Here is an 18487-nt window from a genome sequence, read left to right as displayed (position 1 = left end):
AATAAATGCTGGCCTCACCAGCAACACCCACATCCCATGAATGAATAAAAAAAAACTAACTACAGCAGCTCTCCAGTAGGAGAGCTTGCTTGTTTGTCTCTGCTTAAGCCTGACAGAAACTTAAAAAATTTAAAGTTTAAAATTGAACTTAAACAGTTGATAGCGATTTACACTAGATTTTAAGAGATTAACCCTTAAACTCCCACACTTACCAAACTCTCGAGCTGTTCACTCTGTGCCCACTGCATTTCTGAATTGTAGACATCTTGTAAATTAATGTCATTGGTCCATACTGATTGAATTTGGGCTGTGCAGAATGTCAGACAATGATATTGCAGTCTGATTTAGACATGCTGTATTAAATCTTGCTGTGCTACATTTAACATTATGAACCCTTTTGTGTGTGTGTTTTAGCTGCGGGTTGTATCTCAGGAAGTGATGTTCAGCCCTAAAGAAGTGGAAGACCTCTTCGAGCTGTTTAAGGTTACTTAAAATCCATTTGTAACTTCTGTAAATTGTTTGAATACTTTAGCCAAATTCTGTCATGCAACTTTTCCTACAAGGTGATATCCATGTATATAATTATAAATCTTGCGTCGAGCAGACATCTGTCACATCACGCCTTTTAAAAGTGACATCTAAAAGTGTGGTACCTCAGAAATGTTGCACATCTATAGGGCGAAAAGCTGTGGCTCAAATAATCACTTCTCTTAAGTTACCAATTAAATATTTGTTCAGAAATCAGTAAGTTCCTCAAAACTGAACCAGCAAGGATCACAAAACCAATCCGACTGTTGATACAATTTCTTGACACTTTTTGTCTTCCATTTTCTTCCTTTACTCAGGGCAGTGTATACAACTGTGATTAAAAAAAATTAATAACATAGCAAGGTGCAGAACAAATACACACTTCTGGGGGAAAAAACACACTGAACCTACCCTTAGAAATGCCTGGAAGATGTTTCCCCTCTGGAACCTCCCCTCTTTTTTTTTTCCCCCCCAACTCCGCACTCTTGCTCTCAATTTCTCTACAGGAATTTCTTCCTTGGTTGCCACAGTGTACTTTGGGTGATTGTATTGCCACAGAAGCTGTGTTAAAATTAGAACTCCTATTGTGCATCTGTTTCTCACACAGAATTTGTTGGAAGACCCCAGCACCCAAAGCCCAGGTAAAATTTCCAGCTCAAGCCCAAGGCTTCAGACGAAAGGGCAGGGCCATATCCGGGGTGGGGGGAAACTTCTCGCGGACATTTGAAACATCAAATAACCAATTTTTTGATTGTTATCTTGTAAATGTTGTTTTGAGCTATATATACTAATCTAAGTGAAGGGAAATGGAGACTAGAATCAGTGTAATGAATTTTGAACGATGTACTCTTAGCAGTATTTGCCGGTTCATGACTGGTAGCTTTGGGGGAAAAGAAATTGAGGGATTGCATGGCTCAATTTTCCGCTGTTTACTTGTTCCTGGTTTATACTTTTTACTAATGATTTGCTCACATTTAGTCAATCTAATATTTTGACTTAACCGGGAAATAGTTGTTTGAGCCAACTGCATTTTGGGGTGGAGCTCTACAGATGGCAGAACAGGCTCGAGTGACTTAACGACCTATTCCTGCTCCTATGTTCCTATGATGTGCAACACTTTGGAGTTGTGATACCTACGAAAGGTGTGACGTGTACGCACTACTTTTAATTATAGGTTACAATTGATCACTGTCCACACTTGTGATCAAATCATCAGCATTGATGCGTGCTCCTTCAGAGCATTGCTTCATAAATTCAGTTTAATGAACATGATTGTAAAGGATTAAAAATCTAAAACCATTAAGCCTGCTAAATATTTAACATTACCAGGAAAATAAAAATAGGTATCCTTTGCCATCTGTAGTTCACACATTTGCTTTGGAAATATGGTGTGTTATATTCACTAACCCCCAAAACCAGGCGCGGGTATCGCAGTCTGCGATTAACCCGCGCTCGGTGCTTCTGTCGCAGGCAGGACGAGGCATTTGTCCTGCCTGAACACTCGCCTAAGCCAAGCGTTGAAAATCTTTGTTGACACAACGATTCAAGGACATTCACACTTTCCACCAGCAGGGGGAGCCCAAATCTCTTAAAGGCAGGCTGTATCTCTGACAGCAGCTTGCACCTCTTAAAGGTAGCCTGTACCTGTTGTTTGCAAAAAGAAAGATACGGGTCTGAACGGCGATCAGACATCGCACATGCAAAACACAGATGCAGGTCCCATCCCTATGTTTACACACTGATGAGTTTTGTTGAAACATTGAATAAAGGTTGCGCACCACTAAATCCCACATTCCTCCAAACTGCATGCCAGACTTCACCAATCTGCCGGTCCGTGTTAGTACCAGGCCTGCGAGAGTGCGTGCATCAAGATTTTCTGCTGATGTACTCGAGGCCTTGGTACAAGAGGTGGACAGAAGGAGGGACATTCTATATCTGCAGGGGGAGGGGGTGTGCAAGAGGCCCTCCAGACATATGCTCAAGAAACAGTGAGAGGCAGTTGGGGACACAGTCAATGCCAGGCACATAGCACCATGAACATGGATGCAGTGCAGGAAGAAGTTCAATGCTTTGATATGAGTGGGATGAACTGTCAAGTAGCATCTCCTACCAACTGCACCACTAGCCGCATCCACTGCTCCACGCACGACACCCCCCCCCCCCCCCCCCCCCCCGCAATACCAACAAACTCTTTCCATCAGTACTCAACTCTTCTAATCAGATGCTTCCTGTTGCAAGCTGCCTCCCCACAACTCACAGGCCACACACACTGACAGCTATTGAATCATGACCGGCACATCACCCAGACACACTTCTCTCTTTCTTGCAGGAGACAGTGAAGCATAACAGCAAGCAGCAAGTGGCTGTGGCATCTACCTCCTTGAGCCTATTCCGCCATTCAGTGAAATCATGGTTGATCTGTGACCTAACTCCAAATACCTTCCGAAGCCCCATATTCCTTAATATGCTTGGTTCACAGAAATCTATCACTCTCAGATTTAAAATTCACAATTGAGCTAGCATCAACTGCCATTTGCAGAAGAGCGTTTCAAACTTCTCCCACCCTTTGCATGTGGAAGCGTTTCCTTTCTTCACTCCTGCACATCCTGGCCCTAAATGTTAGGCTATGTCCCCTAGTCCTAGTATTCAAGTATAGGAGACCTCCAAAAACAGTCACAAATGCGTCAGCAGCCAGAGGCAATAATCCAGCAAGTAACCTGTAAATCCTGCATGGTCCCTTTAAATGGCTCTGGTGGGGGATCCTCCAGGCACTCTAAGACACATTCAGATGGTTGTGGTTAAGACGGTGCATTGAGTGGAATGTTTAGAACCAAAATGGTGTGTGTCACTTTAAATCAGCCATCTTGGATATTTGGGGGGCCGCATAGCGCTAGAAACAACGGGCGCTACATGGCCCAATTTAGAGCCCTCGGATTCCAAGTAAGGTCAGTTAATTTAAACTGCCTTAGCTTAAATCTGGTGTACTTCATGGTAATAAGGCACAAATGATATAAACATTTTCTTGAATTTAACCTTTTTCCATAAAACATTGCCACTATCAACATGCCATTAGTTTGGGCATTTAGCTTCCCTTAACCAAAAAAGCTCCATATCTGGCACTTCGGTAACACATGTTTTGAATGAACTGTTTATAATTTAGAAGGTAAAGCAAGACCTTGTGGATTCTCAGCCTCAAACTATAATTACTTTTACTCTTCTTTTCAATCTAAATATATAGTGTAACCCTTTGTGGAAATCTGTGCACCCCATTCTTAGAAAACCTACCTTGTCTAACAAGGTGTGTTCAATGTAACTGGAGCAATTACCTTTTGACCAGAGTGTCTTAAATATTTCTCACTTTATTTTCTTTTGTAGAAAGAGCATTTTTTAAGTTGCTACTGGATTCCACACAGTCCAGCGCTCAAGCACCACGACTCCAGTCTCCCATATCTAGAGCAGTACCAGATTGACAGTAAACAGTACTGCACGCTGTTCAAGCACCTGAGTCCGTGGTCCCACTCTGCAAATGCAAATTCATTAGCTCTGTGGAGCTTCCGGCTTCTGGATGAAAACTCCGACTGTCTCATCAATTTCAAAGAGTTTTCATGTGTTCTAGGTAAAACATTTTTTTCAAACTGTGGTATCTTTTTAGAGCTTCATATTTTCCCATAAACAATTCCTGTCTAATGTGATGGGAAGATATCTGTACTGAACATGTTTTAGCCTTTGTGATTTCTGGAATCTCAAGTTAAGTCTGCATTATAACTGTAGAGACAGTGTAAAAGGGGCACTGCTTCATATTGAAGCTGCAGTTATAATGCAGCCTGAACCTGGAATTGAGACTCCCTAAAGGAGGAATTCTCAGTCAGTAGAGTTTGGGTTCCTTTTGAAAATCAGCAGTCTTTCCCATCTATGTTTTTCTCTTATATTTTACATCTGGTTGATCTGCTAGTGTAGAACTGAGCCATGCAGAGCAGGGGGTGGCACAGATCAATTCCTCGTCTGTATTAAACAAGCTGGTCTCACTCAGAGAAAATGACAATTACTACACTTGGTCTTTGTGCTACTTGGCACTGGAATGGAGAAATCAGAGAAAGTGTGTGGATATAAAAGACTCACCCATAAGGAGTGGCTGGGTAAGGTACCACTTGGCCACAAGTGCCCATGGAACAAAGTCCAACTTGAGTCGCCACCTTCATCCTGGGAATCATAGAATCATAGAAGTTACAACATGGAAACAGGCCCTTCGGCCCAACATGTCCATGTCGCCCAGTTTATACCACTAAGCTAGTCCCAATTGCCTGCACTTGGCCCATATCCCTCTATACCCATCTTACCCATGTAACTGTCCAAATGCTTTTTAAAAGACAAAATTGTACCCGCCTCTACTACTGCCTCTGGCAGCTCGTTCCAGACACTCACCACCCTTTGAGTGAAAAAATTGCCCCTCTGGACCCTTTTGTATCTCTCCCCTCACCTTAAATCTATGCCCCCTCGTTATAGACTCCCCTACCTTTGGGAAAAGATTTTGACTATCGACCTTATCTATGCCCCTCATTATTTTATAGACTTCTATAAGATCACCCCTTAACCTCCTACTCTCCAGGGAAAAAAGTCCCAGTCTGTCTAACCTCTCCCTGTAAGTCAAACCATCAAGTCCCGGTAGCATCCTAGTAAATCTTTTCTGCACTCTTTCTAGTTTAATAATATCCTTTCTATAATAGGGTGACCAGAACTGTACACAGTACTCCAAGTGTGGCCTCACCAATGCCCTGTACAACTTCAACAAGACATCCCAACTCCTGCATTCAATGTTCTGACCAATGAAACCAAGCATGCCGAATGCCTTCTTCACCACCCTATCCACCTGTGACTCCACTTTCAAGGAGCTATGAATCTGTACTCCCAGATCTCTTTGTTCTATAACTCTCCCCAACGCCCTACCATTAACGGAGTAGGTCCTGGCCCGATTCGATCTACCAAAATGCATCACCTCACATTTATCTAAATTAAACTCCATCTGCCATTCATCGGCCCACTGGCCCAATTTATCAAGATCCCGTTGCAATCCTAGATAACCTTCTTCACTGTCCACAATGCCACCAATCTTGGTGTCATCTGCAAACTTACTAACCATGCCTCCTAAATTCTCATCCAAATCATTAATATAAATAACAAATAACAGCGGACCCAGCACCGATCCCTGAGGCACACCGCTGGACACAGGCATCCAGTTTGAAAAACAACCCTCTACAACCACCCTCTGTCTTCTGTCGTCAAGCCAATTTTGTATCCAATTGGCTACCTCACCTTGGATCCCATGAGATTTAACCTTATGTAACAACCTACCATGCGGTACCTTGTCAAATGCTTTGCTGAAGTCCATGTAGACCACGTCTACTGCACAGCCCTCATCTATCTTCTTGGTTAGCCCTTCAAAAAACTCAATCAAATTCGTGAGACATGATTTTCCTCTCACAAAACCATGCTGACTGTTCCTAATTAGTCCCTGCCTCTCCAAATGCCTGTAGATCCTGTCCCTCAGAATACCCTCTAACAACTTACCCACTACAGATGTCAGGCTCACCGGTCTGTAGTTCCCAGGCTTTTCCCTGCCGCCCTTCTTAAACAAAGGCACAACATTTGCTACCCTCCAATCTTCAGGCACCTCACCTGTAGCGGTGGATGATTCAAATATCTCTGCTAGGGGACCCGCAATTTCCTCCCTAACCTCCCATAACGTCCTGGGATACATTTCATCAGGTCCCGGAGATTTATCTACCTTGATGCGCATTAAGACTTCCAGCACCTCCCTCTCTGTAATATGTACACTCCTCAAGACATCACTATTTATTTCCCCAAGTCCCCTAACATCCATGCCTTTCTCAACCGTAAATACCGATGTGAAATATTCATTCAGGATCTCACCCATCTCTTGTGGAATGATGCTGGTTCGTAAAGGGTTAAATTACAAAAACAGTTTGGTTTGTATTCCCTTGAGTTTAGAAGGTTGAGGGATGATCTAATCGAGGTGTTTAAAATGATTAAGGGATTCGATAGGGTAGATAAAGATATACTATTTCCCCCGGTGGGGGGGGGATCCAGAACAAGGGAGCATAATCTTAAAATTAGAGCTAGGTCAATCAGGAGTGAAATCAGGAAGCAGTTCTTCACATCAAGGGTAGTGTAAATCTGGAAATCTTCCCCCCCCCCCCCCCCCCCCCCCCCCCCCCCCCTCCAAAAGGCTTTGGGGGGTCAGTTGAAATTTCTGATTTTTGTTGGGATATGGAGCAAAGGTGGGATAATGGAGTTGAAGTACAGATCCGCCATTATCTAATGGGATGGTGGTACAGACTGGGGGGCTGAATTGTCTACTCCTGTTATGTACCTGCTGATAAGGCACTTCCTTATGCAGACTAGGACTGCTTCTAAGAAATGATGTAAATTGCAGCCACTTGCTGTAGATGTAGTGCTGAGAAGGATGTACTTCAGTCACAGGACTTTCTTACACTTGCATTTAGTATAAAATGCAAAGAGCAGCTTATGTTTGTTCTTGGATCAAAGCTTTCATTAAAACCTTAAAAGAATTTGAGATCATGAGTAACCCATTTACTAATTCAGTTTGTTTTCTCTTGCAGATGTGATGTACAATGGATCATTTACAGACAAACTGAAATTACTTTTTAAATTACATATTCCACCAGGTAAATGAAGTAATTACAGAAAATCCACTTGAGTATTACAAAATTAAACCCAATAAATGTTCCCAGAAAATTGTATTTCACCTGAAGTAATTATGGTTGCCATCTGTTCATATTATAGTGAAGAGCAGTCATTTTATATTTAACAGGAGACAATTTTATTTAAGCATTTAACAGATTGGAATAAGCTGAAAGCCTGAGTAGTTGTGCTGTAACTCCTGGAAAAATGTAACAGTGTGGCTGCCAGGTAAGGACAGAATTGACTTGGTTGTGTCACCTCACCTGTCTAGACCTAGACCTGAAAAGTGGTCATTTGGTTGAAGACTTGAGGGCTGCAGGTGTCCTTTGTTGATAGTCCAATGATCAGGAGAGAAAATTTGAGTAGAGGGAAGGGATGAATAAAATGGATTGTTTATTTGTAAAATTATTGAAATTCATTAAGGAGAAATATTCATTTTTGGTGTAGTCCAAAAAGGTGAGCACGTGTTAGTTTGGCTTAGTGGTAGCACTCCTACCTGAGTGGAAAGGTCACTGGTTCAAGCCCCACCCGAGGACGTGAGCACGTAGTTTAGGCTGACGTTTCAGTTCAGTGCTGAAGGAGTGTTGCGTTGTCACAGGTGTTGCTTTTTGGATGAGACGTTAAACCAAGGTCTCATCTGCCTTTTTGGTTGGATGTAAAAGACCCCACCGCACTATTCAAAGAAGAGCAGGCGAATTATCCCATTGACTTGGCCAGCAACTATCCCTCGGCCAGCGCCACCAAAACAGATTAACTAGTCAACTTGTCTAATTTGCTGTTTGTGGGACTTTGCTGTGTGCAAATTGGCTGCTGGGTTTATCAATATAACAATGACTACACTTCAACAGTAACTCATCGGCTGTGAAGCACTTTGAAATATCCTGAGGAGGCGTAAATGCAAGTTGTTATCGCAGTTAATTATGGTTGTGGGTTTGACTTTGCCAGTCTTTTGCTTACAGCATTTACTGAAGATGAAAGTACAATTCCCGCAGCTTCAAAACGCCCCCAACTTTTTGATGAAGCAATGACTCATGGTGATCAGCTCAATGGTTTGTATTGATTTTTTTTTTCTGGATTAGTGGTGCTTAATCAGGTTTGATTCCTGATCTTAGCTTACTGTGGGGAGATGAAAAATATGATCGCACTCTTCTGCATTGTCTGCTGGTAAATGCAAGGGTCATGCCCAAACTTATTTCTTACAATTTTGACACAATTCCAAGTTGGTGTTGGTTCATAATACAAAACTGTCCATACTTTGGCACAAATTGGTTAGTGAAATAGATCTCCATACTGAAATTCATCTTCAAATGAAAATAAGCTGTGTTTGATTGACTTGCTTTATTGATTTCCAGTAAAGACTCAGTGTTTGACTTGGGTGCTGCAGGATTGTTCCTTTTAGGCACTTGGCTTAAAACTAGGAATCCAGAGTTTAAATTCCAAGACTGGCCTTTTCCATTTGAGCTTCCCTTGACATCTGTGTAGTTGAAGCAAAAGGAAGAGCAATGCACTGCTCAAGTAGAGGCCTTGAAGGGTTGCCCACTGAGTGCTATTAATTGCATTTCTTGAGATACTCATTGACTGTACCTTCTGGTCGGGGAGTGGGGGCATGGCAGTGATACAAGGTTATGGAGTATGGGGCTGAAAAATGACAAATGCTTTCTCTTAACCCCCCAACTCCCAGATACAGCTCATATTAAGGTAAATATTAAGATTAGAAGTGTAGTCACCAAATAAAGATCTAGAGATTCCAATTCAGATGCATGTTATGTTGGGTTGTGTGACTTATCTGTTCTGTTTTCTTTTCCACCTTTTTGGAGTCCTTGTGCTCTAATCTTACACAAGATACAGTCACAGGTCCAGACAAAGATGGGCAGTTCAAATGAAACATTGGGGGCCATTTTCAAGTAGCACCCAAAATGGGTGGGAAGTTGGCGGAGCGGCTGCTCTGCCCACACATTGGTGCCAGCGTGAGGCCCAAGCCATCTTCAGGACCAGGCCTTATTAACATGCTGTGGGCGTCCCGCTGCAGCGTTCTGGGAAGCCGAACAGTCCAGCAGTGGGCCAGTGTTTTTTTTTTTGTGTGAGCCCAAGAAGGACCGCTGTTTAGGCCACTCAATGCCCGTTCCAAATTGGTGAAACGTGCGCGGTGCATGTTGCACCCACCTGTACCTGAAAATTGTACTTGGGGTCCTACAACCAGCGCGTGACTCCAATTTGCATCATTAATTGGCCTCCTGCCTGTTTCAGGCGGGTGCTGCTTGCCCATTTACAGGCCCGCCTAAAGATTGCAGCAGATGGACCTTAGATATTATAGGGGCGGTCGAGGTCCCTCCCCCAGCCGATCTTCAATTGCTGCCCACTCGTTTTTCAGGCTAGAAACGTCCGGCAGTTGAAAATCGCCCCCATTAACTTTCCAGTATCTAGTACTTCATAAGATATGTTTGTGAGTGTGTTGTATGTGTAGAAGTAAATTTGTATATTGAGTATAATTTATATTAACATCTAAACATGTGAAGAAAAACAGCTCATAATAATGTTGAAATTGCTACCTCAAAGGCTATGAATATTTTTCTAAATATAATTTTCTTACTACAGTATATGCTGAAAAGGATATAACATACTTAATTCAGGCAAGGAGTTAGATTGTGAGATAGCAAGCTGTAGAAGTACAAGTTTATCTAATTTCAAAATAACATATTTTCCCCACTGTTCAGTAATGCTTTTTTCCCTCTTTTTGGACTTTAGGGAGTAATAAAGGGAAGGTTGATATTCAGTCCTATTTGAAACAGTGGCATGATGAGCTGGCACGGAAAGAAGAAAGCATCCGAAGCCTGCCAAGGATAAATCAGGTGACAGTGTGACCTGTTTCACCATTTGTACCAGCCACGTTCTTTGGCATTATCATATGACAGTAAGCGGGAACTGGCTCTGCAGTCCTGGATGATGGGAAGAAAGTCTACTTTCTGTGCCAGCTGTGTAAGAGGCATAGGTGAAATGACCTTGGCAGGTGGAATATCGTTCCAATTGGGTTTGAATCCACATCACAAAATTGTCCATAATTTGGACACTAATTGGTGATTTCATTCATGGTCGGTTGGCGTAGGAAGTGGAAAATTAAGATATTAGCTGTCTGGTTTTCTCAGGATTGGTTAAAGCATATCCTTGGGGAATAGAGCGCGCTTTAAAGTGTATCTGGCATGCATTATACTTCACCTGAGTGTGCTTGATGCTGATGCTGACTCTGGCAAACAAAGTTGTAATTCTTCAATGTACAGTGGACTGCAGTGTTAGCCTGGGACAGCAGCACAAATTCAAAAGCTGACATTTATTGAAATTCTTTCTTCTAGAACCACAAGTTATGCTCAACTTCTGGGTGGCTTAAAGAACTTAACTTCCCAGTCCTATGATTTTCTTCTCTTAATTAATACAGGCTGATCCTACTGCAGCGCAAAGTAAAATGTTTCTGATGGGATACGAATCTATAAACACCTGGGGCAAAATAAAAGTGATTTGTGAGGATCAGGTGCTTAACTTTTAAGTGCTTAAATTCAAAATCTTTGTTGTTTACAAGTCCTTATATGGTCTTGCCCGATCCTACCTCAAAAGGCTGTTCCAGTTCCATGTGCTCTCTGCTATTCTGACTTTGGCTTTCTTTGCATATTTCCCCATTTTCTGCTCCATGTTTAGTCACTCTGACACAACCTCCTAAACCCCTTCCCTTTGCTACCTGTTTCCCCTTCTTTGAAAGCCTTTGCAAAACCTGCCTCTTTGGCTGCCCTTCACTGATCATTGTCTAGTTCTACTTCTATCAAGCTCTTTGGGATAATTTATTATGTTAAAAGTGCTATAATCAATACAACTTGTTGCTGTCTGCATGTAATTCCCCTGAGCACCAATCATAAAATAGTTGGTGACCTGCTGCTCTGTAACACATAGATAAAAACAGAAAATGCTGGAGAAGCTCAGCAAGTCGGGCAGTATCTGTGGAGAAAGAAACAGTGTTAATGTTTCAGGCCGAAGACCTTTCGTCAGAACTGGAAGATGTTAAGAGTTAAAGTTTTTGAGGGGAGGAAAGAACAAAAGGGAAGGTCTGTGATAGGGTAGAGGGCAGGTGTGATTAAATGACAAAGGGGATGATGGTGCAAGGCAAGGAAGGTGGTAATGGGACACCTCACCCCTTCCCTTCCCTCCCAGAACCATGATAGGGTCCCCCTTGTCCACACTTTCCACCCCACCAGCCTGGACCCCCTTATCCAGTCTCTTCCAAGTTACATCCACGACTCTTCTGACTCCCTCCACCATCTTAATAATTTCCAGTTCCCCAGCCCTAACCGTCTCCTTTTCACCATGGACATCCAGTCACTCTACACCTCCATCCCCATCAGGATGGCCTGCGGGCCATCTGCTTCTTCCTTGAACGGAGGCCCGACCGGTCCCCATCCACCACCACCACCCTCCTCTGCCTGGTTGAACAACTCCTTTGACACCACTCACTTCTTCCAAATAAAAGGTGTCGCTATGGGAACCTGTATGGGTCCCAGCTATGCCTGCCTTTATGTGGGATACGTGGAACATTCCTTGTTCCAGTCCTACTCGGGTTCTCTTCCTCACCTCCTTTTTCCAGTACATTAATGACTGTATCGGTGCTGTTTCCTGCAATCGCCCCAAACTGGAAAATTTCATCAACTTTGCTTTCACTTTCCACCCTTCCCTCGCCTTCACATGGTCCATCTCTGACTCTTCCCTTCACTTCCTCGACTTCTCCATTTCTGGGGATAGGCTGTCTTATAATATCTATTATAAGCCCACCGACTCCCACAGCCACCTTGATGACATTTCCTCCCACCACGCTTCCTGTAAGGACTCTATTCCCTTCTCCCAGTTTCTCTGTCTCCGTCGCATCTTTTCTGACGATACCACCTTCCGTACCAGTGCTTCCAAAATGTCTTCCTTCTTCCTCAACCGAGGATTCCCCTCCACTGTAGTTGACAGGGTCCTCGGCCGTGTCCATCCTATTTCCTGCACTTCTGCCCCAACCCCTTCCCTGCACTCCCAGAACCACGATAGGGTCCCCTTGTCCTCGCCTTCCACCCCACCAGCCTCCACGTTTAATGTATCATCCTCTGCCATTTCCGCCACCTCCAGCCCGACCCCACCACCAAACAGTTCTTCCCCTCCCATCCCCTTTCCGTATTCAAAAGGGACCGCTCCCTTCGCGACACCCTAGTCCATTCTTCCGTCACCCCCAACACCCACTCTCCTCCCCACGGCACCATCCCGTGCAAGCGCAGGAGATGCAACACCTGCTCCTTCACCTCCTCTCTTCCCACCGTCCAGGGCCCCAAACACTCCTTCCAGGTGAAACAGCGGTTTACTTGTACTACTTTCAATTTAGTACACTGTATCCACTGCTCACAATGTGGTCTCCTCTACATTGGGGAGACCAAAAGCAGACTGGGTGATCGCTTTGCTGAACACCTCCGCTCTGTCCGCAAGTGTGACCCTGACCTGCCGGTGGCTTGCCATTTTAATTCCCCTTCCCACTCCTACTCTGACCTCTCTGTCCTCGGCCTCTTACACTGTTCCAATGAAGCTCAACGTAAGCTCGAGGAACAGCACCTCATCTTTCGTTTAGGCACTTTACAACCTTCTGGACTTAACATTGATTTCAATAACTTCAGATTATAACCACTGCTCCCATTTTTTCGGCTACCTAGTGCTGGTAATGGTTCTGCTGCTGCCATTTACAGCTACTCCTGATCAATCTTTTGTTTCTTAACCTGTCCCATTACCACCTTCCTTGCCTTGCACCATCATCCCTTTTGTCATTTAATCACTCCTGCCCTCCATCCTATCACAGACCTTCCCTTTTGTTCTTTCCTCCCCTCCTCCCCCCGCCCCCCCTTTTCCCTGACTCTGCACTTGCTCAAATTTTAACACACTCAACATCTTCCAGTTCTGACGCAAGGTCTTCGACCTGAAACATTAACTCTCTTTCTTTCTCCACAGAGGCTACCTGACTTGCTGAGCTTCTCCAGCATTTTCTGTTTTTATTTCAGATTTCCAGCATCCGCAATATTTTGCTTTTGCTCTGTAACACATGACTTGAATGATCTATAATTTGGTCAGTAATCTTTTGTTTCCTCCTTCCCCTAAAATCATGAGACTAATGATCTGGAAGTAATAATTGCAGTTCATTTCCAAATGATTATTCACTGGTGAAAGATTTTTAAAATGTGAAGTGTTGTTACCATTAGAAGTTAAAGCAAGCTACAAAAAAACACCAAGTTTCTGTGTGCTTTAAATAGGGAGACGTGTCCTCGCAATGATATGGCTGCAGGTATTTATCGTTTAGGCATTTTAATTTTGATTAAATTCAGTAAAGGGCATTTATCCAGTTGTAAATACTTCTTTTAAAAACTGCAAATGCTGGAAACGTGTAATAAAGACAGAAAAAAACAACTTCAAATGCACAACAGGTCGTTGAGCAAGTTCTGAGGAAGGGTCTTACACCCAGGATCAGCCTCCAGCTGTGATGCCCCCCCTCCCCCCCCCCCCCCTAGAATTGAATACCCTGCCAATACTCACTCTGGTTCACACATCAAAAGTGGCCCTCGTGGCAAAATTTCTGTGGAATTGTACCCCCACGAAGGACTAGCCCTCTAAGCAGGGATGGAGAGAAAATTCACAATCTGTAATCCATTGCTGAAGACTACAGATAACAGATGGAATGCCTTCCATCCTCTCCTGAAGGCCATGACTCATCATGCAGTGCAGTTCCAGGTGTGTTATCAGCTCTTCAGTACCTTGCCCAGTTGGCTGCTATTTACATGTGAGCTTAAGCAATGAGTTGTCTTTAGACAATACTTTCCTGGCCAGCTTCCCAACTCTCATCCTCCGTAAACTTGAGCTCATCCAAAACTCTGCTGCCGTATCCTAACTCGCACCAAGTACCGTTCACCCATCACCCTTGTGCTCGATGACCCACATTGGCTTACAGTCCGGCAATGCCTCGATTTTAAAAATTCTCATCCTTGTTTTCAAATCCCTCCACTGTTTCACTGCTCCCTATCTCTGAAACTTCCTCCAGCCCTACAACCCTCCGAGATCTCTGCTCCTCCAATTGCGCACCCCCCATTTTAATCACTCCACCATTGGCGGCCGTGCCTTCAGCTGCCTAGGCCCTAAGCTCTGGCATTCCCTCCCTAAACCTCTCCTCGTTTAAGACTGTCCTTAAAATCTACCCCTTTGACCAAGTTTTCTATCACCTGTTCTAATATCTCCTTGTGTGGCTCGGTGTCAAATTTTGTTTAACGCTCGTGCGAAGCGCCTTGGGACGTTTTGCTACATTAAAGGCGCTATATAAATGTAAGTTGTTGGACAATAGCAGAGCAGCACAGCCGAGCCCAGACTGCAGAAGTCAGCAGTCAGGATCAGGAACTCTGGTCGTTGACGGTGAACTCAGTTGTCGTATCCCCAGCAGGTGCTTGCCTAAGATCAGCTGATTGAGCACAGAGCGTGGCTTTAACTTGGGATCTTCCTGGTCTATATGATGCAGTTTGCACTGTGCATTGCTTTCAACTGAGCCATCAGGGCAGCCCAAATAAAGCTATTGGTCTCACAGCCACATAACAACAGTGACTATACTTTGAAGGGTCATTGAACTGAAACATTAACTTTTTTTTCTCCACAGACGCTGCTTGACTTGCTGAGTATTTCCAGCATTTTCTGTTTTTATATCAGATTTCCAGCATCTGCACTATTGTGCTTTTGGTTTTGTGACTACACTTCATTGGATGCAAAGCACTTTGAGATGTGCTGAGGTTGTGAAGATATGCCATGTAACTGCTATTATGTTACTGGTGAAACCAAATGCACAATGTCATAAGGTGGATTTTAGTAAAAATGGCAATGCAATGTCCTTCCAACAATTTTTTTTAGAAATAAAAATAAGCTGCTTAAAGTACATAAGCAAAGTAACATGGATGCTGGAAATCTGATATAAAAACAGAACATGCTGGAAACTCAGGTCAGGTCTCTACCTGCCTTTCTTCCGACGCATACCTGGGCCAAGGGAGCCTTCGACTCCTTGCCAGATTTTCCATGCTTCCTTCCTCCTCTGCTATTCTGTTGTAACCATTTAAACTTCCTCTGGACCCATATTTTGTTTCTATTCTTATCATCTCCTTTTGCCTTGCACCGCCATCCCTTTTGTCATTTAATCACTCCTGTCCTCCACCCAATCACAGATGTCTCCCTATGTACTTTCCCTGTACCCCTTTTTCCCTGGATCTGCACTTGCTTAAAAGCTGTCCATCTCTTACATCTTCCAGTTCTGATGAAAGGCCATTGATCTGAAGTCTGCTTCTCTCTCCACAACTGCCGCCTGACCTGCAGGGTGTTTAAGCTTTTACTTAAATTACATATTTGATTGTTGAGGTTGCAAATAATACTTAGCTTTGTGAGATCGGAATAATCCTATCGTCAATGGGAGCGAAAGACTTGTTTGCAAAAAGGTTTTTCCGTGTGCCTGATGACTTACGTATTTTTTTTCTTAATTCTCTAGTCGCAATTTGTTCAGTTCTCCAAGACTCTGTATAATCTGTTCCATGGAGATCCTAACGAGGAGGCACTCTATCGAGCTATAACAACGGTCACTGGCCTCTTGCTTCGAATGGAGGAAGTGGGGAGAATGCTGAACAGTCCAAACTCTCCTATCCGAGGTAAACCGGGTTTAATTCAAGATTGCCAATGTGGTGATAGTATTCAGGAGAACCAGACGTTACACAAGGATGAAGATGCTTCCCAGGAAGCGCAACCTGAGATTGAATGGACCTTTGCTTTTGAACAGATACTCGCATCGCTCTTAAATGAACCAGTTTTGGTTACATTTTTTGAGAAACGTGTAGACATAAAGGCAAAAATAGAACAAGCTAAATCTGTTCAACTGAGGGCTAAAAAACAGCCAAATGCCTTTGACTGAGATTGCCCTGTGGTCTTAGTTGTGTCATTTTGCCATGTTCTTGCTGTTCTGTGATGAGCATCAAGTACTGGGGTGCAACAGCCCAGTACAACATTTAAGCCTAGATATGTCTGCTGGTGATGACAGTGGACAATGGACAAATGCTTAACCTGTTTTGTGTGACATTTCTCTGCTATTTTAACGCAGGCTTTAACCTGTTCATTAAGCCTCTGCTAAAATAACATACAGAGGAAAGTTACACACACGCATTTAGCATTTTTTCTGCTAATCAGTGATTTCCAGCCTACAATCTTATTTTGGCATATATAAAGTTTGTTTGGTATTTGAAGCATGATGAACATGAGCTATAAACCACAAAGCAACTGTTCTCTTCCTGCCATTGAAGATTTTTTTTTGTTTGTTTACATGCGCTGGTGTGAGACTGTGTTTCCAAGAATGCTTGTATGAAACCAGTTGCTGGGCAATATAGAAAGACACACTGCAAACATAAGTTCAGACTTAAAATATCAAACTATTCTAGATTTTCTGTAGCAGAACTTATCAGATCAGTGCATTGTCCCATGAACTCAGTTGTCGTCTGAGCTACCATTGTCATTCTGTAGAGGGTGCTCTTGTAATGTTCCCTCTCTTGCTAGGAGATTAAGATTTTTTTTATTGCTATACTTTAAGGAGTCTGAAATGTGTTCACCAGACTGAAGGGGAATGCATTTTTCTTATTTATACTAAAAGATGTTTGTTTTTTAATGGTACAAGAAAGAGAACTATTTACAGCTCTACAAATTCTAATAAAAAGGGAATCTTTAAAATAAGTCATGTATTTTTGAAGTATGTTGCACACTTGTACACTTTCAAATGTTATTGTTAATCTATATTGGCCTCTTTCTTGCTTTAAGAATATTTTTTATGAAATGGCCCAAGATTTGGAGCATGTAGTATATAAAAATAATACTGAAGCGATTGATTTGCTTTTGATTCTGATGTCGAAATGTGTTAGTAATTGTAATCATTTAAAATATAAAGTTTACAAGCATTCAACATTGTAGCCCAAATGTCTTGAAATCTAGCATTACAGAAATACACTTTGGTTTAATTGCTTATGTTCAATGAAGATAATGCAATGTTCTTATTAAAGTAATATTAAAATGCAGAAGTTTGTATACAGGCACTCATTATATTTAATATAGAAGTTAAAACTCTACAGAAAACAGCAACTGCTGCTTGAGACCACTGCTCTTGAAATATTAATCTCAAATACAAAAACGCATTTACTGAAAGCTTGTTTTTTTGAGAGAGAATTTAAAAATATATAGTTTTGAAGGAAGAAATGTTTTTGTGCCAAACACTGAGGCACTTGCTTTATGTTGTGTATACAAATATGTACTCTATTGACCGATGAGTCCTTCTGTTTTAAATTCCTTTTGTTGCTTAGTGTATCAAAAGCCTCACCTAAAGAGTGTGTTTAAAATAAATATTTTGATTTCCTGTTCACTTGGTTTTTACAAATTGTGTTTTCAAGTTCTCTTTATATTTGCTTTCTAATAAAAGCTCATGGTTGACTAGCTAAATTGGAGATTTTTATTTTAATGTACAATACTAACACTGCAATTAATATATACGTCCAAGTACAGTGGAAGCACTATAAAATGATTTTTTAAAAGTCGCCAAAGGATAATCTTGGCATGGTGTTTATGGAGATGGTATCAGTACCTAATAAGAATATAAATTCCAGGCCATTGTTTCAATTAAAGCATTTAAAGGGGGAGAAATATCTGAAGTAAGAAAATTTAATCTTCAGTGTGTCCATTAGCAGCAGTGTGTCAAAAAGAGTGAAGATGATAAAAACAAACTGAAAGAAATATCAAGCTGGGTGGGCCAGTTAACCAGCCATCTGTGTGTGTCTATCTCTCACTCACTGTATTAATTTTTGTTTGCTTATCTCTGTTCAATTTCTCTTTGCCCAGAATCCATCATTTTATCAATGGGGGGGGAAAAAAGTCAGCCAAAAGAGAGACAGACACAACCCTACCTCACTGGCCAGACTCAATTGCTGTTGGGATGCATGCAAGTAAAATTGTAATTGATTGACTCTCTAGTTTTCCACATGTGTGCTGTTCAATCCACCTTGATGCTGTTTTTTTATACAGCAGATCAGTAGCAGTAATTGTCAAAAAATTCTTGTAAGGGAGATGATCTGAAGATTGCACAACCCACCACGTCTGGAACTCTAGGTCCACAGGCAGAAAGTCCAGTACAGGG

At 42.5% G+C, this 18487-nt stretch overlaps 1 protein-coding gene across 2 annotated transcripts in view; it reads left to right on the top strand.

Moving 5' to 3' along the window:
* Positions 1–17796, top strand: part of tbc1d8b (TBC1 domain family member 8B) — a 69133-nt gene extending 51337 nt beyond the window's left edge. For both annotated transcript variants that reach the window (XM_067997288.1, XM_067997287.1), the window contains 6 exons: positions 415–483; positions 3904–4144; positions 7167–7232; positions 8208–8297; positions 9994–10097; positions 15815–17796. In XM_067997288.1, coding sequence (XP_067853389.1) covers positions 415–483; positions 3904–4144; positions 7167–7232; positions 8208–8297; positions 9994–10097; positions 15815–16231 — 987 coding nt within the window. In that variant the 3' untranslated portion in view covers positions 16232–17796. The remainder of the gene's footprint in view (positions 1–414; positions 484–3903; positions 4145–7166; positions 7233–8207; positions 8298–9993; positions 10098–15814) is intronic.
* Positions 17797–18487: the final 691 nt, after the last annotated feature.

Source organism: Heptranchias perlo, chromosome 15, assembly GCF_035084215.1.
Source record: "Heptranchias perlo isolate sHepPer1 chromosome 15, sHepPer1.hap1, whole genome shotgun sequence".
NCBI lineage: Eukaryota > Metazoa > Chordata > Chondrichthyes > Hexanchiformes > Hexanchidae > Heptranchias > Heptranchias perlo.
This window is presented reverse-complemented; position numbering and strand designations above follow the sequence as displayed.